We start from the raw sequence: 19697 nt of genomic DNA, 5'->3' as shown, positions 1-19697 counted from the left end.
TGACCAGGTCATCTACATGCTTTTGGAAAAAAAATGTATTTAATGTATTTAAATGGCCAGGTACTAGAAACTAAATCAGTGAACTTGATGATGTTTAGAGGTAACATGGCTAACCTTGTCAGCCATGTGAACTGTGACCCAGTGTTAACTGTGAACACGCCCTGGACCTAACACAAAACTACATTTGAAGGAAATCTCTTAGAGCACACCTTGAGATGTGTTAGTAAGGATATATTCAAACTTAAAGATAATTCAGGTTTTTTGCATTTCTTCAAGGGTTTTTAGGAAATATCAACCAAATCCATGCCTCCATGTTGTTTTCATTTAAATCTGTCGTTGTGGGGTTATTTTGTGTAATTTCAGGTGCAACGATGCTGTCAACGTGCCTAACTATATTATGGATTGTTGAATTAAATTATAGTAATTGAATCAAAATGCCACTGTTTGTGTTGTTCTTATTTGAATATTCTTTTGGACATGGGTGGAGAAGTTTAAAACGTAATTGAGCATGTCATATTTCCATTGTGTGGGTCATTTCAGTGGAACTTTGGCCTAAGAAGGGAGTGTAACAAAATATTATTTACATAACATTTGATTGGTCAATATGGGAACAAATAGAATACGTTTTGGTTTCGATTCATCATCAGTGGTAACCTGTCAAAACCACCTCCTCGAAGCCCTTATTGCAGTGCGTCGCACAGCTTTCCATGGTGGGCATACACAATGGAGTCTGAAATAACAAAACTACTCTGCGCAAATTATGGATCAATGAATGTCGATGAATTAACAGCCAACCTTTCTTTTGGCGATTTCAGTGAGCTGTGGAATGTGATTGTCAATCGAGAAAGATTTTCTATTGCAGTTGTTGACGGAGAGCGAACGCTTATAGCAAAAACCACAGTTCGACTCTGTATGTCCAAAGATTGTCACGGGTGTATCAAATTACACCTATGTAAACGATTTTTATTAGGAGTTTGTCACAGGTAGGTCAATTATGGATATGGAGATATGCACAAAAGAGTTGCAATCTGTGTATTTAGATAGGCTGCATTACCCTTTCACAGCTTTTTAGTCACGTGATAGGAAGATGACTGCGTTAATGTATAAAAACAATGTTGAATGTGTAAAATTGGTGTTTGTGTGTGAATGTTGGAACTAATGTCGATATGTATTTGTGCCTTAAGATGTGTGTGTCGCTTTGGACATGACCTCTTCACCGTTCAAAATGCCATGGTCCTGAGAGAAAATGGTTTAAAGGACCTGGACAGAGATGAACTTTGCACCTTGTTACTCTTGAATGACAACTCACTTTTACCCCATGTAAGTGAGCAATGTATCTAGAAAGTATGTGTGTAATTGAGTTGAATTGGTTAAAATCACTCAGTTTAATAAAAGAGTGATAACTTGCATGAAGCTGGTAAGAGCTATTTGCATTAAGGAGGAGAGGACTTAAACCAATTCTGCTTACATACACATAAATAGATAGATAAAATTGCTCTCTCAAATACTACTTCACAAACCCCTTTGATTATCTTCCTCATGGCCTCCTACCCAGGTGTGTCACTCCTACAACAACGGTGTGGGAGAGTATGGGAAGTGCCCTGATGGTGAGAACTGCAGGAGGATGCACATCTGTGAGAACTATCTCCGCGGCGCATGCAGCTGTCCACGGGCGCATGATTTCTTCGAGCCCCACCCTCTGAAGACCCTGCAGGACAGAGGAGTCCCCAACCACATCATTGGACGCATCAAGTCCATCTACACCAGCATCGAGGCTCTGAGACACCAGGATCGGGCAGAACACGGCAATCGCCATCGACCATCAGCCGGGGCCGCACGAGCAGACAACAGGGGACCGAACAGAGGGACGCAGAGGGGGAAAGGTACTGTAGAGGCAGAACCAGGACGGTGGTGGTCAAAGGCCTCACGCCAGTGCAGTTACATTGCTGTAATATTCATGAAAGGAAAACAAGTTTTCTATGAACTAAAGCATCATTTAATGGACATTGGAGGATATGATATGTACTGTAGTATTGTGCTGCTGGTTCAGGCAGGAGGACTCAGTAATGTTCTGTTACTTGATACTTTATTACACACGTTACAATACATTATTGTAATATTTGATTTGGCGGATGGTTATGCTCGCAGCGGCTCCCTGCCGCACCCAACTGAGACACCGTCTCCTGAGACACCGTCTCGACATCCGGGCAGAGAGCAGGGACGCATTCCCCCTGAGGAAGAAGAAAAAGAAGAACCAGACAAAAGGGGGGAGGCCGGGGAGGTGGAGGCCGCAGGAGACCGAGAGTGTCTGTGTCGCACTAGCAATGCAGGAGCTGGGATCCCTGCTATATACCCCACCCTATTAGAGGGTGTGCCTTGACACGTGATGACGTTTGCTGACGCGCTAGGTCTCGCGTCCCCCTGCATGAACCTGCTCCGCTTGTTTTTCCTGAACTACTGGTGTGACAGTCGATGTTGGTTTGACTAACTTTTTTGTTTATCTTTCCTCAGAGATATGTTTGTTCTATGTCAAGGGCAGCTGCATACATGGCGGTAAGGAAATAGTGATTTTGTAGAGATGAATCTGTAAATCCATGCATTAAACCAGTTCTCCAGAGGGAGGTGCGTTTGATTGGCGTTTAAAATTGGCCTTAACGATGACATCTATAGATCATTGCAGCTGCTACTGTTATCAAGTGCAGGCAAGCATTTCACAGTATTTGTAAAGAGTAATCGACCCAGGTCTGGTGTTTCAGACAGGTGCTTTAAGGTCCACTCCACCCTGCCATACCAGTGGGAGGTGAAAGAGGGGACGCAGTGGACAGCCCGACCCAACAACAAGGAGATTGAGAAAGACTACTGTGACCCATCAAAGACATACAGGTTTGTTCTGTTCTTGCTGAATCTGTTTTTACCGAATCTTAATGGCACAATGTATACAGAACGTTACACACTGAAGGATCTTCGATAATGACAGACAACATAATCCAATATTTTTTACATTTTCTCCCTCCAAATTGACAGAATCTGTTTTTCCTTTTTTTCCTAGTCAGGGACTGGAGCCGGTGTGTTTTGATGACATGACCTGCGACCTGAATGCAGCCAGACGTCTGTCAACCATCTCGTCCGTCCTCCAGCCCAACTTCATCCTCACTACTGAGTGGCTGTGGTACTGGCAGGATGAGTCTGGAAACTGGATCCAGTATGCTGCAGCAGTGAGTTGGAAACACTGTAGTTCAAGTCTATACTCTTCAGAACAACACCTTATGGAGCTAAAGAGAGTTCTTATACTATGGAACAGTGTTTTTGACAGTTTTTGTATTTTTACAAAAGTTTCTTTCCATGGGGTAGAATCTGAAACAATAATTTATCTAACGCAAACTTCTTTCATGACTTCCTTGCAGAGTGGAGCCCTCAGGACGGCCAGCATCACCAGTGAGGATCTGGAACAGAGGTTCCAAAGTGACGACAAGTCAGACATGGACTTCACCGCAGGGTCTCAGAGCTACACTCTCAGTTTCAAAGGTCAGTGAAGATAACTTGACAACCAGGAAATAAATGCAGCACTGAAATCATGCTGTAGCTGCTGTTAATTATAGTTTTGACAGATCATTTAAATAATGCAGACTCTTAACAGCAGCAGTGTCCACAGGGAGGTGTTTAGTTCAATGAATCACCTCAAGAATAAGAGGCTTGTCTCCTTAGACATGATGCAGACAAACAAGAAATATGGTACCAAAAGACCTGTGAGAAGACGGCCCAAATTTGTGTCTTCGTCTGATGCACAAACAATCAAAACCAGGTACAGTATTGATGGTGACGTTGTACTTCTTTGTTGTTGAGCGAAGTTTGGTGACGGAAGTAAACAGGATTTATCTGTTTGTCTTGGCAGATCAAACCACATGTTAATTTTGTTAACAGTTACTGTAACTTCAACACCTCCTATTCAACACATTTTTCTTTACTTCAGCAAAAGAATGCCCAACAATCAATCCAATTTCAAAGCCTTACCAGGACACTGGGACAAGGGTCAAACTCCTGACACAGGATTCAAGGTATGATTTCCTAATGTACGGGCATTCCTAATGCCCTTCTTTCCGAATCCTTTATTGTGCAACTTTGAAAAAGTGTATCCTTCCTCCTTTACATTGATATTATACCTCTCATCCTTTACCATCAGAAAGTTCTCCTCCAAACGTCAGCATTTGAGTACAAAGAGATGGAGCAGCTTTTCACCAGTACTGTCAGAGACCTACGCATTCACAAGATCGAGAGGATTCAGAACCAAGCGCTTTGGGAGGTCTTTCAGTGGTATGCCCCTTTCTCACATGCAAGAACCACATTCATCCAAGTCTGTCAGGGTGTTCTGTGACACATCTATTGTTCTATGTTTTCTGAATAGGCAAAGAGATCTGATGAAGAAGAGCAATGGAGGAAATAATCCAACAGAGAAGAAGCTCTTCCACGGCACAGACTCCAAGTACATCGATGCTATCTGTCACAGCAACTTTGATTGGAGGATCTGTGGAACGCATGGGACTGCATTTGGAAAAGGTGGGACAGGATCAGATCTCTCATCATCATAGATTAGATTTAATTTACTTTACAATTCTATTTACATTTACATTTAGTAATTTAGCAGACGCTTTTATCCAGAGCGACTTACAGTAAGTACAGGAACATTCCCCCGAGGCAAGTAGGGTGAAGTGCCTTGCCCAAGGACACTAGGTCATTTTGCACAGCCGGGAATCGAACCAACAACCTTCTGATTACTAGCCTGGCTCCCTAACCGCTCAGCCATCCGACCCCAACTTAATGTTCATTTACAGTTGTACTTTAGTGTAGTTTACAGCAGCAGTTCTTACCATTTTACTTTAGTACTGTACTTTATGGTAAGACAAATTAATACTTAACTTTTTGTACTTTATAGTACTTTACAGTATAACTTTAGAGTACCGTCATTTTCGGACTATAAGCCACGCCTTTTTTCCCATTTTTTCGACCCTGCGTTGTATATAACGGTGCGGCTAATCTATGGATTTTTACAAAGATTTCAGTAAATTTTCTCTTAAAGAAAATAGATATTTAAGATGTGCACAGATTTTCAAGATTTTTAAAAAATAGCCATAGTTAAGTGGTTAAATGATTGTGACGCTATTAACTAATTTAGCTGGGGAACCCCTAGCACTCCCTCAAGGACCACTGGTTGAAAACCACTGCTGTAGATCACTGCTGGTATGTGCACTGGGAGAGCACAGTTTAAATTTGAAACAGTTGAACAGTTTGTGTGTCTGAAACGCTATGTGATACAGTACAGTTTACACAGCACAGTATATGTTCTGTAGCTACTATTGGATCACATGGTAACACTTGAATATGTTATGCAAATATGCAACTTGTTTGTTAAAAAGTTAATAGGAGCTTAATGGGAGCTTCCTGAAGCATCTCTTTCCCGACAATCCCCTCTGTGCACGAACCCTTATATATGGTAATTAAACATTAAAACACCTGTGGCTCATAGTCCAGTGCGGCTTATATATGTACACATCATTCAATTTAGCTGCTCCGGATTATATTCAGGTGCGGTTTATAGTCGAATTACAAATTACGGTAGTAATTTACATTATAACTGTACAGTAGTCATTTACAGTAGAATATTATATGACAACATTTTACTTTAGAACCTTGCGACAATATTATGTATGCAGAATATGCAAAATGGTTGAATACTTCCGTGGATTATATGTGTCTCTTCCTCCTCTGTCTATCAACTATAAGGGAGCTACTTTGCCAGGGATGCCAAATACTCTCACAGCTACACAGGCCAGTCATCTGTCAAGTCCATGTTCGTGTGTCGTGTGTTGGTGGGAGACTACACCAGAGGAGACTCCAGCTACCTCCGCCCTCCCTCCAAAGATGGAGGAGACACCGTCTTCTACGACAGCTGTGTAGACAACGCAACAAACCCCTCCATCTTTGTGGTGTTTGAGAAACACCAGGTCTACCCAGAATACCTCATCACGTATGGCAATCATGTCCAGGACTTGCTATACCAGCCATACAACCAACCAGTCCCAGTGTCATCCTCAGTGACCATAAAGTATAGTCCAAACCAGCTATCCAGGCCCACCTCCCATCCAGTCACACCTTCAGCTCTAGTTTCTGTCCCAGCCCCATTCTTAGCTCCAGTACCTGATCAACGTTCAACCCCATCCCCAGCTCCAACCCTTGCAGGAGCCCCAGATCTATTCACAGCCTCAGTCCCAGCCCTTGCACGAGCCCTACATCTAGTCTCAGTCCCAGCCCCAGATCCAAGCCTTGCACGAGCCCCACATCTAGTCAAAGCCCCATTCTCAGCTCCAACCCTTGCACAAGCCCCACACCTGTTCACAACCCCACCCTCAGCCCCAGCCCTTGCACTAGCTGCACATCTAGTCACAGCCTCAGCTCCAACCTTTGCACAAGCCTCACATCTAGTAACAGCCCCAGCCTCAGCCCTTGCACGAGCCCCCCATCTAGTCACAGCCCCAGCCTCAGCCCCAGGCCTTGCACGAGCCCCACATTTAGTCACAGCCCCAGCTGCAACCCTTGCACGAGCCAAACTTCTATTCCCAGCCCCAGCCTCAACTCGTGCACTTGCACAAGCCCCAGGCCCTGCCCCAGCCTTACGTACCACAGTGTCTCCCTCCCACGATAGTCAGATGGAGAAAGATGCCCAGCTGGCCAGACGTCTCCAGCTGATATACAACTTTCTACCAACAGACTAATTCTCAACAACAGCCTCAACCTCAGCCTCAGGTACCACAGAGTCCTCCCCCAACAATAGTCAGATAGAGCAAGATGACGAGCAGCCCAGACTCAGACTGAGATACAACGTTTTGTCCCGGACTTCAGCCCCAGACCCAAAGCCCTCTCGGGATCCCTGGGATTTTTTCAAGGGTTTTTAGGAAACATCAACCAAATCCATGCCTCCATGTTGTTTACATTTTCATTTTTGTGATTTCAGGTGCAATGATGCTCTCAACGTGCCTAACTCTATATTATGGATTGTTGAAATAAATATAAGTAATCAAATTAAAATGCAGCTTTTTGTGTGGTTTTTAATTTCAATCTTCTTTTTGACATGAGTGGGGAAGATTGAAACTTAATTGAGCATGTCATATTTCCATTGTGTGGGTCATTTCAGTGGAACCTTGGCCTAAGAAGGGAGTGTAACTAATACTTAACTTTTGATTGGTGAATATGGGCTCAAATAGAATAAGTTTCGGTTTCGATTCATCATCAGTGGAAGCCCTGTCACAAACACAAATGTACCTCATCGAAACCCTTATTGCAGCGCGTTGCATAGCAGTCTATGTTGGGTAAACACAATGGATTCTGAAATAACTAAACTACTCTGCGCAAATTATGGTTCAATGAATGTCGATGAATTAATGGTCAACATTTCTTTGGGCGACTTAAGTGAGCTGTGGAACGCGATTGTCAATCGAGAAAGATTTTCTATCGCAGTTGTTGACGGAGAGCGTTCACTTATAGCAAAAACCACAGTTCGACTGTGCATGTCCAAAGATTGTCATGGTTGTATCAAATTACACCTATGTAAACGATTTTTATTAGGAGTTTGTCACAGGTAGGTCAGTTATGGATACGGAGATTAAATATTTCCAAAAGTGTGTTTGTGATCTGTCTTTAAGCTGCGTTACCCTTTCACATATTTTTTTGTCACGTGATAGGAATATTAAGCCTGCGTTATTGCAGCAAACCAATGTTGAATGTGTGTTCTTTGGTGTTTGTGTGTGAATGTTGGAACTAACGTAGATATTTATTTGTGCTTTAAGATCGGTGTGTCGCTTTGGACATGAACTCTTCACCGCTCAAAATGCCAAGGTTCTGAGAGAAAATGGTTTAAAGGACCTGGACAGAGATGAACTTTGCACCTTGTTACTCTTAAATGACAACTCACTCTTACCCCCTGTAAGTAATGTATCTGGATTGAAAGTATGTGTGTAATTGAGTTTAATTGGTTAGAATCACTCCTCAGTGTAAGAAAAGAGTGATTAATTGAATGAAGCTATAAAGCTATTTGCATTGAGGAGGAGAGGACTTAACCAATTCTGCTTAGTTACAAATAAATAGATAGATACAATTGCTCTCTCAAATACTACTTCACAAACCCCTTTGATTATCTTCCTCATGGCCTCCTACCCAGGTGTGTCACTCCTACAACAACGGTGTGGGAGAGTATGGGAAGTGCCCTGATGGTGAGAACTGCAGGAGGATGCACATCTGTGAGAACTATCTCCGCGGCGCATGCAGCTGTCCACGGGCGCACGATTTCTTCGAGCCCCACCCTCTGAAGACCCTGCAGGACAGAGGAGTCCCCAACCACATCATTGGACGCATCAAGTCCATCTACACCAGCATCGAGGCTCTGAGACACCAGGATCGGGCAGAACACGGCAATCGCCATCGACCATCAGCCGGGGCCGCACGAGCAGACAACAGGGGACCGAACAGAGGGACGCAGAGGGGGAAAGGTACTGTAGAGGCAGAACCAGGACGGTGGTGGTCAAAGGCCTCACGTTTTGAAAGATACGATATGTACTGTGGTGTTGTGCTGCTGATTCCAGGCCGTATTCCTGAACTGCTGAGTCGATGTTGTCTTGACTAACCTTTTTGTTTATCTTTTCTCAGACAAAACTGAGATATGTATGTACTATGTCAAGGGCAGCTGCAAACATGATGGTAAGGAAATTGTTATTTTGTGAAGATGAATCTGTTATTTAATCCAAGCATCCAGTTCTTCGGAGTGATATTTCAAAGATCACTTAAAGTAAAGTGTGTTGGATTGGTGTTTAATTGGGCTGAAAGTTGACACTTATAGGTCATTTCAGCTGGTACTGTTTTCAAGTGCAGGCAAGCATTTCACAGCATTTGTAAAGAGTAATCGACCCAGGTCTGGTGTTTCAGACAGGTGCTTTAAGGTCCACTCCACCCTGCCGTACCAGTGGGAGGAGAAGGAGGGGAGGCAGTGGACAGCCCTACCCAACAACGAGGAGATTGAGAAGGACTACTGTGACCCATCAAAGATACACAGGTTTGTTCTGTTCTTGCTGAATCTTAATGCCACAATGTATACAGAACGTTACACACTGAAGGACCTTCGATAATGACAGACAACTTAGCCAATAATCTTTTAATTTTCTCCTTCCCCAAAATGGACAGAATCTGAGTTTTTCCTTCTTTTCCTAGTCAGGGACTGGAGCCGGTGTGTTTTGATGACATGACCTGCGACCTGAACAAGGCCAGACGTCTGTCAACCATCTCGTCCATCCTCCAGCCCAACTTCATCCTCACTACTGAGTGGCTGTGGTACTGGCAGGATGAGTCTGGAAACTGGATCCAGTATGCTACAGCAGTGAGTTGGAAACACTGTAGTTCAAGTCTATACTGTTCAGAACAACGCCTTATGGAGCTAAAGAAAGTTATAACTTGTATATTCCATAGTATTTATAGTATAATTACTATGGAACCGTGTTTTTGACCAGTTTTGTATTTTTACAAAAGTGTCTTTCCTTCATTTTCTAGAATGTGAAACAATAATGTATCAAACGCAAACTTCTTTCATGACTTCCTTGCAGAGTGCAGCCCTCAGGACGGCCAGCATCACCAGTGAGGATCTGGAACAGAGGTTCCAAAGTGACGACAAGTCAGACATGGATTTCACTGCAGGGTCTCAGAGCTACACTCTCAGTTTCAAAGGTCAGTGAAGATAACTTGACAACCAGGAAATAAATGCAGCACTGAAATCATGCTGTAGCTGCTGTTAATTATAGTTTTGACAGATCATTTTAATAATGCGGACTCTTAACAGCAGCAGTGTCCACAGGGAGGTGTTTAGTTCAATGAATCACCTCAAAAATAAGAGGCTTGTCTCCTTAGACATGATGCAGACAAACAAGAGATATGGTACCAGAAGACCTGTGAGAAGACGGCCCAAATTTGTGTCTTCGTCTGATGCACAAACAATCAAAACCAGGTACAGTATTGATGGTGATGTTGTACTTCTTTGTTGTTGAGCGTAGTTTGGTGACGGAAGTAAACAGGATTTATCTGTTTGTCTTGGCTGATCAAACCACATGTTTATTTTGTTAACAGTTACTGTAACTTCAACACCTCCTATTCAACACTTCCATTTTTTTTTTTACTTCAGCAAAAGAATGCCCAACAATCAATCCAATTTCAAAGCCTTACCAGGGCACTGGGACAAGGGTCAAACTCCTGACACAGGATTCAAGGTATGATTTCCTAATGTACGGGCATTCCTAATGCCCTTCTTTCCCATCCTTTATTGTGCAACTTTGAAAGAGTGTATCCTTCCTCCTTTACATTGACATTATACCTCTCATCCTTTACCATCAGAAAGTTCTCCTCCAGACGTCAGCATTTGAGTACAAAGAGATGGAGCAGCTTTTCACCAGTACTGTCAGAGACCTACGCATTCACAAGATTGAGAGGATTCAGAACCGAGCGCTTTGGGAGGTCTTTCAGTGGTATGCCCCTTTCTCACATGCAAGAACCACATTCATCCAAGTCTGTCAGGGTGTTCTGTGACACATCTATTGTTGTATGTTTTCTGAATAGGCAAAGAGATCTGATGAAGAAGAGCAATGTTGGAAATAGTCCAACAGAGAAGAAGCTCTTCCACGGCACAGACTCCAAGTACATCGATGCTATCTGTCACAGCAACTTTGATTGGAGGATCTGTGGAACGCATGGGACTGCGTATGGAAAAGGTGGGACAGGACAGAGATACATTATCACTTGTCATCATTGAAAAGGTTTAAAGTAGTTTACAGTCGTAGGCCACTTGATGGTAGTTTACAGTTGTACTTTACTGTAGGTACAACAGTACTTCCCCGTAGTTTACCTTAAGGAAAGCAGTAATTCACAACATGTTTCTTGAATACTTCACAACTGCATTTTTATTTAAAAGTAGATTCTTTCAACTATATTATGTATGTAAAATATGCAAAATGGTTGAATACTTCTGTGGATTATATATGTATCTTCCTCCTTTGTCTATCAACTATAAGGGAGCTACTTTGCCAAGGATGCCAAATACTCTCACAGCTACACAGGCCAGTCATCTGTCAAGTCCATGTTCGTGTGTCGTGTGTTGGTGGGAGACTACACCAGAGGAGACTCCAGCTACCTCCGCCCTCCCTCCAAAGATGGAGGAGACACTGTCTTCTACGACAGCTGTGTAGACAACGTAACAAACCCCTCCATCTTTGTGGTGTTTGAAAAACACCTGGTCTACCCAGAATACCTCATCACGTATGGCGATCAACCCCATGTCCTGGACTTGCCACACCAGGCATACAACCGTCCAGTCCCAGCTTCAGTCTCTGTCCCAGGCCCATTCTCAGCTCCAATCCTTACACAAGCCCCAGTTATATTCCCAGCCACAGCCTCAGCCCCAGCTCCAACCCCTGCACGAGCCCCAGCTATATTCTCACCCCCAACCCCAGCTCCAACCCCTGCACGAGCCCCAGTTATATTCTCACCCCCAACCCCAGCTCCAACCCCTGCACGAGCCCCAGTTATATTCTCACCCCCAACCCCAGCTCCAACCCCTGCACGAGCCCCAGTTATATTCTCACCCCCAACCCCAGCTCCAACCCCTGCACGAGCCCCAGTTATATTCTCACCCCCAACCCCAGCTCCAACCCCTGCACGAGATCCAGTTCTATTCCCAGGCACATCCTCACGTACCACTGTGTCTCCCTCCCACAATAGTCAGATAGAGCAAGATTCCCAGCTGGCCAAACTTCTCCACCTGAGATACAACTTTCTACCAACAGATCCATCCTCAACCTCAGCCTCATGTACCACAGTGTCCCCCCCCAACAATAGTCAGATAGAGCAAGATGCCCAGCTAGCCAGACGTCTCCACCTGAAATACAACGTTCTGCCCCCGACCTCAGCCACGGCCTCAGACCCAAAGCCCTCTCCGGCTCCGGCTCTGGCCTCAGACCCAGAACCAGACCCGGACACAGAACCTTCCACAATGTATTTCAAACAACAAAAAACTAAGAAAGACAAATGTCTAATCAGCTAAAATCTCAAATGAGTGTCTAGTAAACTATTAAACATTAACTAGCAACAAATCAGAATGATTAAAATCACTATTTTCTGGATGAGCAGAAAAGTATGCTTTTTTTGTTTTGTTGAAGCTTGTCCGAACAATTGTAATGCAGCTTTACTACAAGTGTTAAATCATGCTATTCTTTCATAGTTACAGATTTCAATGGCATTTGAACTCTTTTATAATGGGGTTGTTATTGCACACACAGGATAATCATTTTGATGAAATGTAACCTCAGCATCACTGTAAAACTGATTATGATAAGTTAATTATGGATTGATTGAACACATACGTTACATAGTACCTTACACTAAAGCAGGAATGTATTTATCAATTTTCTCCCTTGTATATTTTAATATTTTCACTTTTCACACAGGACTAATAAGGACAAAAAAATAAACTGACAGGACGTCAGCGTGTATCTCTTTTAGTGAAATTGTTGGGTTATTTATTCACAGCTAGTAGTCAATTACGTCCTGGCATTTACGGTGGGCCTGAAGTGCAAACCACACCCACTAATATGACTGCATCCCCCAAATGAAAACACTCATTCAGTCAATGAGTCAACTTCCCCCAAATAGGATGACGTGCTCACCTCCCCCCAATACAACGACACGCTCCCCCAAATGGGAAATGACATTACATTAACTCAAAAACACATGACATTAACTCAAAAACACATTACATTAACTCAAAACGTAAAGGGTTGGTACTACACTTCGTCGCTGATTGGATGCAGTAGACAAGAAATAAGAAATTAATCGACAGAAGTACAAAATGCAGTAGCCTGACAGAGTTACGTGCACCAGGACATTTGTTTGGCTATCGAAGAATGTAGCAAATAGTAGGCTACTTATGCAAAAGTATACATTTGTGGTTAGCACTTCAGGGCCACCCCATATCTATACAACAGGACTTGCCTGGCCACACTGCATGATCCAATCACAATACTGACAAAACTGCTCCACTGTTTATGACCACAAGAGGGCACTAGCATTCAGTTGCTAGGAACCCCCTTCAACAGAAAAAACATCAGATAATGCACACGTCACATTGGTCACTATGTACCAGTTACTCTTATAAAACTCTGTTCCCTGCAAGACAAATGTGTCCCCAATGATGAGCTGGATTTGACAGGCCCCTCCAGCATACAGCATGTACAGTACGTAGCCTTTAAAATACTTATAGGGGTCTCTTGTATATTTTGGATTATAAATATATTTAATAACCTGTAAAAGTGATCTGTGAACCCAAGGTCTCACTGAAGTGTTTGAAAAGGGGGAAGAGGGGGAATGATTCACGTGGCGTTAGCTTGGATGGGGCCAGAAAAGGTCTGGATGGATAGGACCTTGATGGCCACCAGGAATCAATACTCACTGTAAGGAAGAGGCTCTGATGAATGCACATAATGACGTTTCCTTACCATCATCATCCTTGATTCGGTTTCACTGGGACAAACATCAGGTCTGGTTAACCCTGAACAGAATAGTACCATAGTGGAACAGGAATGTTAAGGTTAGGGGATCTGAAAAGATCTATCCGCCCTGTTTTCCACTTGGGCATTGGTTTGCTGCTAAACTCAAGCAATCCTTCCTGCTCTGTATGTGTGGAGGTTATCTGGTGTTCATTTCACATTGTGGCCTCCCTCTCATCGTTTTAGTTGACATTTTTAGCCTGGATGTCTGTGCCCCACCCTGTGTTGTTTAACCCTGACATGATTCAATTACATTTGTGCTGTGGAAGAACAGTAGAGCTAAGCAGTCTACTTCGTAAGAGCTTCCCTCCTTCCTTACGCCAGTAAACAACCTCTGACATTAACCTCTCCTAACAGCTACTTCCTGGCTGGACCATTGGATGGATTGGCAGCCGCTGGGCGATTGTTGCCAGGCGGAAGTGGTGCACTGTGACTTCCTGTTGAGAGCGCCGTGGGTGGAATCTCCAAGGAACAGTGTGGGTCGGGAGAATCTCGTTTCCACTGTGGTATGCACTATGAGATATGAATTAAATATGACTCCTTCTCCTTTTTGCCCCCCCCCCCCCCCCCCAGTGGGGTTTGAGATGATGCTAGTGGTGGTGGTTGTATCTGCTAATTCAGGGGGTTTGCTTTAGGACTTAGGGAGACAGTCTCTGTCTTAGTTGGAAATCAGACAAATTGCCTTTTTCATTCTCAATGGATTAGAGTGGAAGTTAGAGATCTCATTTAAAGAAAAATCCAATAAAAGAGCACAGACTACCACATGAATAATATTGTGTTGATTTAAAGGAACTCCGTTAATGGCTTCAGATAGAGCCAACTGCCCCGTGGGCTGTTATTGATTGGGGTGGTCTAGTAGGCCTAAATGTGAGAGTCTTAACAGCCGTGAAGGAGAGTTACAATAAGCAAAATAATATTGGCAGATATTCAGGCTCCTCCTCAGAGGAAATGAAATCGTAATTAATTGCAATGTTATTGTGAAAGTCCCTTTAAGAATATTATTGAATGTATTCAATTCCAACAGAATAAATAATGAAAATAAATTCTCTCTCAAATTTAACAAAAGTAGGTGCCTCACCAACCGCACCAAATATGCTATTTTTATCACATCACATACATAACCTGAAACTAGCTCAGATGTATTAATAATATGGACACTTATTGAACCCCCCCACCATCTCTCATTGACTAGACTGTGATATTCTTTGCTCCAGCATCCATTGATGTTTGTACAAAAACGAACATTGAATATTCAGCTCTACTCTGACATTGGCATCTGTGCTGAAGCACAGCAGTCTCTTTGAAAGTGCTGTTTGAAAGCTTGGCTGGAAATGCTCATTAAAGTCTAATTTCCACTAATCCAATTCAAGGATTGAGACGATAGGTAGGCATTAATTAAAAGTGTTGTATCATGTCTTCCCTTCACTGAAGTGTGTCACTGTATCTGCCCCGCTGCAGGAAGTTAGAGGGGAGAAAGTGTGTCTGAGTGTGAGAGAGGAGTTAGCAAAAGAGTCAAGATTGTGTATCTCCAGTGTTAGGCTCTTTCTGACAAACTTTGTGAGACAGCTAGACTTTTTGACCATCTTATGTCAAGGCTGCATACTCTGCAAAGCTATGTCAGACCCATCCATAGGAGCCCAGTATAGGCACTGTGTGTGTGTGTGTGTTCCTTTAAACATGGCACAGCAGGGCATCCCTATGATCAGTAGATTACACCTGGCAATAAGGTCGCGCCACGCTGACCGCCAGCCATATTTAATTCATACAAGAAAAACGAACGGCTACCATGCTTTGAAATATTTAAGTGGATTGTCTGTGTGAGTGGGAGGATAAGTTTTTTTCATAATTTCAGTAAGGATTCATCCAATTAGATACTTGGACGGCTGCAGTAATGAATACATTACGCCGCTAGTGTTCCCACAATGCATTGTGGGACACGGAGACTGGCTGGCTGGCGAGGCTGAAGCGCTAGCTGCTGCCGAGGATAGTGACACGAGCGCAGAGGAGCATCACCAACCGCTTAGTTATAGCATACAGCATCTCAGGTAATATGCTTCAGAAATTTGAACAACCGATGTGATACATGTTCCCGGTCAGTAATTTAATGTATTGAGATTGTCTATTCAGTTAGACTTTGATTACGGAGAGTCTCGATTTCCTGGGCAATGATCACAATAAAACAAATCTAAGGCTATCTGTCTTATTGAATTATTGCAGGGTCTCAATATGCATGGTCATTGTTTTCGTTTTGGCCTGTTTCAGCAAGGGATGCTTGCTTCCTGGCACAGCCTATTGTCTGTGTTGAGCGATATCCTTTCTGGATGTGGCTGGTGATTTACTGCTTGATGTAGGGTGAGAAAGTCAGTCGGGGAATTCCCTGAGCCATGGCTTGATTGCATACTGCAATATCACACCTGCGTGCAAATATGTTTTACGCAGTGTTTTGGTTGAATTTGCAGAAAGCGTTTTCGCATCACAACACTATTCAATCCGCAAGATGAGTCGCCCGTAGTGGAGTGGCACGTATTGGATAGCTTATTACGCAGAGCGCGTCAACGCACGCACTTGTTGAAAATGGAATCTAGTTATTTATCAGTTAATTGATTATGACTTGATTTCGGCAATACAAATCGTCACTTCATAGCCAAGTACAGATGTAGTCCGCAGAGACTTAAAGGATTAATTGTCATAATGTTTCATATGTGACCAACGTATGTGTCCAGTCTGTATATGTACATAGAAGCACCATTAAATATTTAACAGTTGTCACAGACAGGGTGTGCTCCCTGTATGTACAGTAGACTATGATCTGCTTGAGGAGGGTGTGGAGGTTGGAGGAGAGTGGATGTGGGGCTTGGGGGAACTGGTGTGGGGGCTGGTTTTGGTGGTGTTGGGTGTGTGTGTGTGTGGGGGGGGGGATGTTTTTTGGGGGTTGGTGAGTGATGTTAGGATAAGTCGTACTGGAATAAAACCCTGCTGCTCATCAGCAACCTCTGTGTGGTAGGTAGGTAGGTTGGAAGGTAGATATGTAGATAGATAGATAGATAGATAGATAGATAGATAGGTAGGTAGGTAGGTAGATAGGTAGATAGGTAGATAGGTAGATAGGTAGATAGGTAGGTAGGTACTAGGTAGGTAGGTAGGTAGGTAGGAAGGTAGGTAGGTAGACAGATAGATAGATAGGTATGTAGGTAAGTAGGTAGTACTGGAACCAGCAGAGGAGACACTCACTCACTCACTAACGAAGCATTCCTCACCACTACCTCCTGGCTCCTGGCCTGGTATCTTGGTGGCAGGGGGACGTTGGTATGCTGACATTTGCAGTCAGCCACCATCTGAGGTCATCGCCCCAACAACCGTGTCCCCGGCAGAGAGGTGACGCAGCGATGGGCAGCGTTCGGTGCATGAGCTGCTGATCTGGCTGACTCAGAGCTGCCAAGCTAGGCGGGTAGCACAGAGTCACCCGGGTTCCTTAAAGAACCCTTTCTGGGCCAGATGGCAGCATTTATGGTTCCATGCAGCATCTTATGAAACAGAAGCTACTTGTAGAGTGTTTATTTTATGGATTGTTACAGATAGTTCTGTGTCGCAGTGTTTCATTTAGGATGTAAGTTATGTAATGTTAATTTGAACATTAACACTCAGCATGCACTTTGCATTTTATACATTTCGGACATTTCATCACAAAAACATATGACTGAACATCTAGTGACCATGATCCAGATAGTATGTTACTGTGACTCGTTTGTGTTACCGGTCCGACCCCTGTGGACAGAAAGCACCTTCTGTTACTCTGCCAAGTTTTCTAAGACTTAGTGTCAAGTGCAAGTAGTGTGAGAGAAATGTTCAAAGAGAGGCTGTTGCTAGGCGACTGCGTCGTCAGATTTCTCAGGGTAGGCAGCAGAAACACTCTGCGTTTGAGTGTCTGAACACGTGTATTTTTGGAGCAACTGTGATCCACAAAGAGGAGCGAGGCGATGAAACGTCCTGGGAGGGAGTCCAGACCTAAGTCCAGACCTAAGCAGGCCTCTTCAGGAGCTGCATCCGGTTGAGAGGACACAAGTTCTGCGACACCGGGGATGTACACGGTCGTTTGGAATTGTGACGCGCAAACTTGCGACGCACACAACCAATACTCACGTGTAAATGCTCCTGCACACACACACACACACACACACTAACCGAAACACTTCTTACTACAAATACTGTTGTTGATGTTATCACCTGTTGACTTCCACAAACACATCCCCCCGGCAGGTTAACCCCTCCCCACAGCCCTAGCCAGCTAATGGCTACACTGTCAACAACCTTCCGCCATCTTGTTTTGTTTTTATCATCACATCGGACAGAAATGACCCTCTTACCCATGATATTCTGACCCTTTGGCACGTGACTCCTCATGAATGAAAATCAACGGAAAGCGTCAGAGAGAGTCTCATCAGAGGACTGGTGTGAAGACACTGGTGGCTCTGGTTGACAGCCTCTGACACAGTCTTAGACCCGAGCGCTGGTTCAGCATGTCTGAAGGCACCTTCACAAACACACACACACACACACACATGCATATGGAAAGAAAAAACCTCTTCCACAAGGGAAATCTAGTCATCGAGACTTCATATTTATGTCCACAGAATGAGTCACACTCCGGTTAAGGCTGCCGGCACTTGTACACGCACACTCGCCCACACACATACATTCATGCACATGGTCACGCACAAACATGTGCACACATCTATCGAGCTACGTTATGTCGATAATTAGGACCAGCTATTTATTAACCCTAATGATACTCCGGGTTTTGTGTCAAGGCCTCGACAATCCAATTGCCCATGCCTGTTGCTGTCTCTGTCTCTCCCAGGGCCACTGCACAGCTGATCAAGCAACCGACAAACACACACTGACACTCATGTGCTCCCCCACCCCTACCACCAAGCTCTATCATCACCACCCATCAACACAGCCTCCTGGTTGTCGGGGGGCGCCCGCAGCCTAGTATTAGCCCGACACGGTGCTCTGTTTCTGGGCTGGCTGGGTGGTGCAGCTGGCCCTGAGCTCTGGAAGTCAAGGCTCTTTGCTATTGGACCCAGGGAGACTGTGAGGGGAGGGGGTTGACTCCAGCAGGGAGGTTTATGAGCTGTGATAGGGCTGGGTGGGTCAGCAGCTGTAACTCAGTGTGTGTCGGCCGTCCTATTCAGACACACGCACACAAACACACTGGCACACACACACACACACAGCCACACATACACAGTATGTACATACAGTCCGCACATACCCAGTACACACACAGGCATTTACACTCTCTAGCTGGAGTACAAAACAAAGCCACACACATACACCAAGCACTCACACACAGGCAAACAATCAATTGTCACTCGTATTGATGATGCCTCATCACCTCTGTCTGCAGCCAGGCTGTTAGTGACAGGATCATTCTCGCTCCCTCAGGGCTGCTGGGGCGAGTTACTGTCTCTGCTGTCTTTAGGGCAGAAAGATCCCGTCCCTTGTGGATCTATGTTATTGTCTCTGCTGTCTTTAATGGAGAACGAGGGCTGTCTCGTGGATGGAGGATGTAGTAGTCTCAGAGGAGGAAAGCTGCTGAGAATTGCCAAGAAGAAGCGAGGTCAAGCTGTGTGCGTAAGAATAGTTATTTACCCTCTCGTGTTTTTCATAGTGCAGATGTTTACCCGGTGAGCCTTTGTTTCAGCACCACAGTCAATGGACAGCTCCCTCGGGTAATTCATGTGACAGCTGAGGCTGTGATTAGTAGTGTGGGACATAGCTTGATGTGAGGCCACATGTCATGTCTGTGTGTTTACTGCTAATGCCGTTGCTCTTGTCTTTGCCGTTGGAGGGTTTTCCCTCATTAGGGTGCTCGACATCGTAGTAAGAGCAGTACTGTAATGTTTCACAGCTCGATCAGGCTAAGTTTCCATAAGCTGGAGAATTCGGTGAAAATCGTGGTCCGCTCTTTCAAAGCCACGTCACATATACGCCGAGGTGCCCTGGGTGCCTGTCTGCTTTCTGATTCATTTCAGATTGGTTTTGGGTCTGTTTGTTCTGTGTGTTTGC

General features: G+C 44.3%; 3 protein-coding genes across 3 annotated transcripts in view; all 3 read left to right on the top strand.

Annotated features, from left to right (window-relative positions):
* Window positions 1–653: 653 nt before the first annotated feature.
* Window positions 654–7084, top strand: LOC124469303 (protein mono-ADP-ribosyltransferase PARP12-like). Its single transcript, XM_047022485.1, has 12 exons — window positions 654–983; window positions 1185–1320; window positions 1556–1883; window positions 2512–2553; window positions 2757–2883; window positions 3050–3215; window positions 3405–3525; window positions 3706–3802; window positions 3971–4055; window positions 4181–4311; window positions 4403–4554; window positions 5779–7084. The coding sequence occupies exons 1-12, from the start codon at window positions 724–726 to the stop codon at window positions 6765–6767; spliced, it is 2634 nt and encodes an 877-aa protein (XP_046878441.1). The 5' UTR covers window positions 654–723; the 3' UTR covers window positions 6768–7084.
* A 198-nt stretch (window positions 7085–7282) lies between these two features.
* Window positions 7283–12616, top strand: LOC124469302 (protein mono-ADP-ribosyltransferase PARP12-like). The gene is made up of 12 exons (XM_047022484.1): window positions 7283–7630; window positions 7839–7974; window positions 8210–8537; window positions 8695–8745; window positions 8971–9097; window positions 9253–9418; window positions 9642–9762; window positions 9943–10039; window positions 10214–10298; window positions 10423–10553; window positions 10645–10796; window positions 11097–12616. The coding sequence occupies exons 1-12, from the start codon at window positions 7371–7373 to the stop codon at window positions 12122–12124; spliced, it is 2682 nt and encodes an 893-aa protein (XP_046878440.1). The 5' UTR covers window positions 7283–7370; the 3' UTR covers window positions 12125–12616.
* Window positions 12617–13000: 384 nt separating this feature from the next.
* Window positions 13001–19697, top strand: part of LOC124469297 (synapsin-3-like) — a 73146-nt gene continuing 66449 nt past the window's right edge. Inside the window, exon 1 of the mRNA XM_047022476.1 lies at window positions 13001–14131. The gene's annotated coding sequence lies outside the window, so the exon portion shown is untranslated. The remainder of the gene's footprint in view (window positions 14132–19697) is intronic.

Source organism: Hypomesus transpacificus, chromosome 7 (assembly GCF_021917145.1).
Source record: "Hypomesus transpacificus isolate Combined female chromosome 7, fHypTra1, whole genome shotgun sequence".
Taxonomy (NCBI): Eukaryota; Metazoa; Chordata; class Actinopteri; order Osmeriformes; family Osmeridae; genus Hypomesus; species Hypomesus transpacificus.
The sequence above is the reverse complement of the archived record's forward strand: the minus strand, read 5'-3'. Positions and strand labels throughout refer to the sequence as shown.

What these genes read in the sequence shown, in the direction of transcription:
- LOC124469303 (XM_047022485.1), top strand. Translation starts at nt 724, where the DNA reads ATGGAGTCTGAAATAACAAAACTACTCTGCGCAAATTATGGATCAATG. An exon ending in ACAACTCACTTTTACCCCAT is followed by an intron (nt 1,321 to 1,555) that starts GTAAGTGAGCAA and finishes CCTCCTACCCAG; the next exon opens with GTGTGTCACTCCTACAACAA. An exon ending in AGGGACGCAGAGGGGGAAAG is followed by an intron (nt 1,884 to 2,511) that starts GTACTGTAGAGG and finishes ATCTTTCCTCAG; the next exon opens with AGATATGTTTGTTCTATGTC.
- LOC124469302 (XM_047022484.1), top strand. Translation starts at nt 7,371, where the DNA reads ATGGATTCTGAAATAACTAAACTACTCTGCGCAAATTATGGTTCAATG. An exon ending in GGGCAGCTGCAAACATGATG is followed by an intron (nt 8,746 to 8,970) that starts GTAAGGAAATTG and finishes CTGGTGTTTCAG; the next exon opens with ACAGGTGCTTTAAGGTCCAC. An exon ending in CTACACTCTCAGTTTCAAAG is followed by an intron (nt 9,763 to 9,942) that starts GTCAGTGAAGAT and finishes TTGTCTCCTTAG; the next exon opens with ACATGATGCAGACAAACAAG.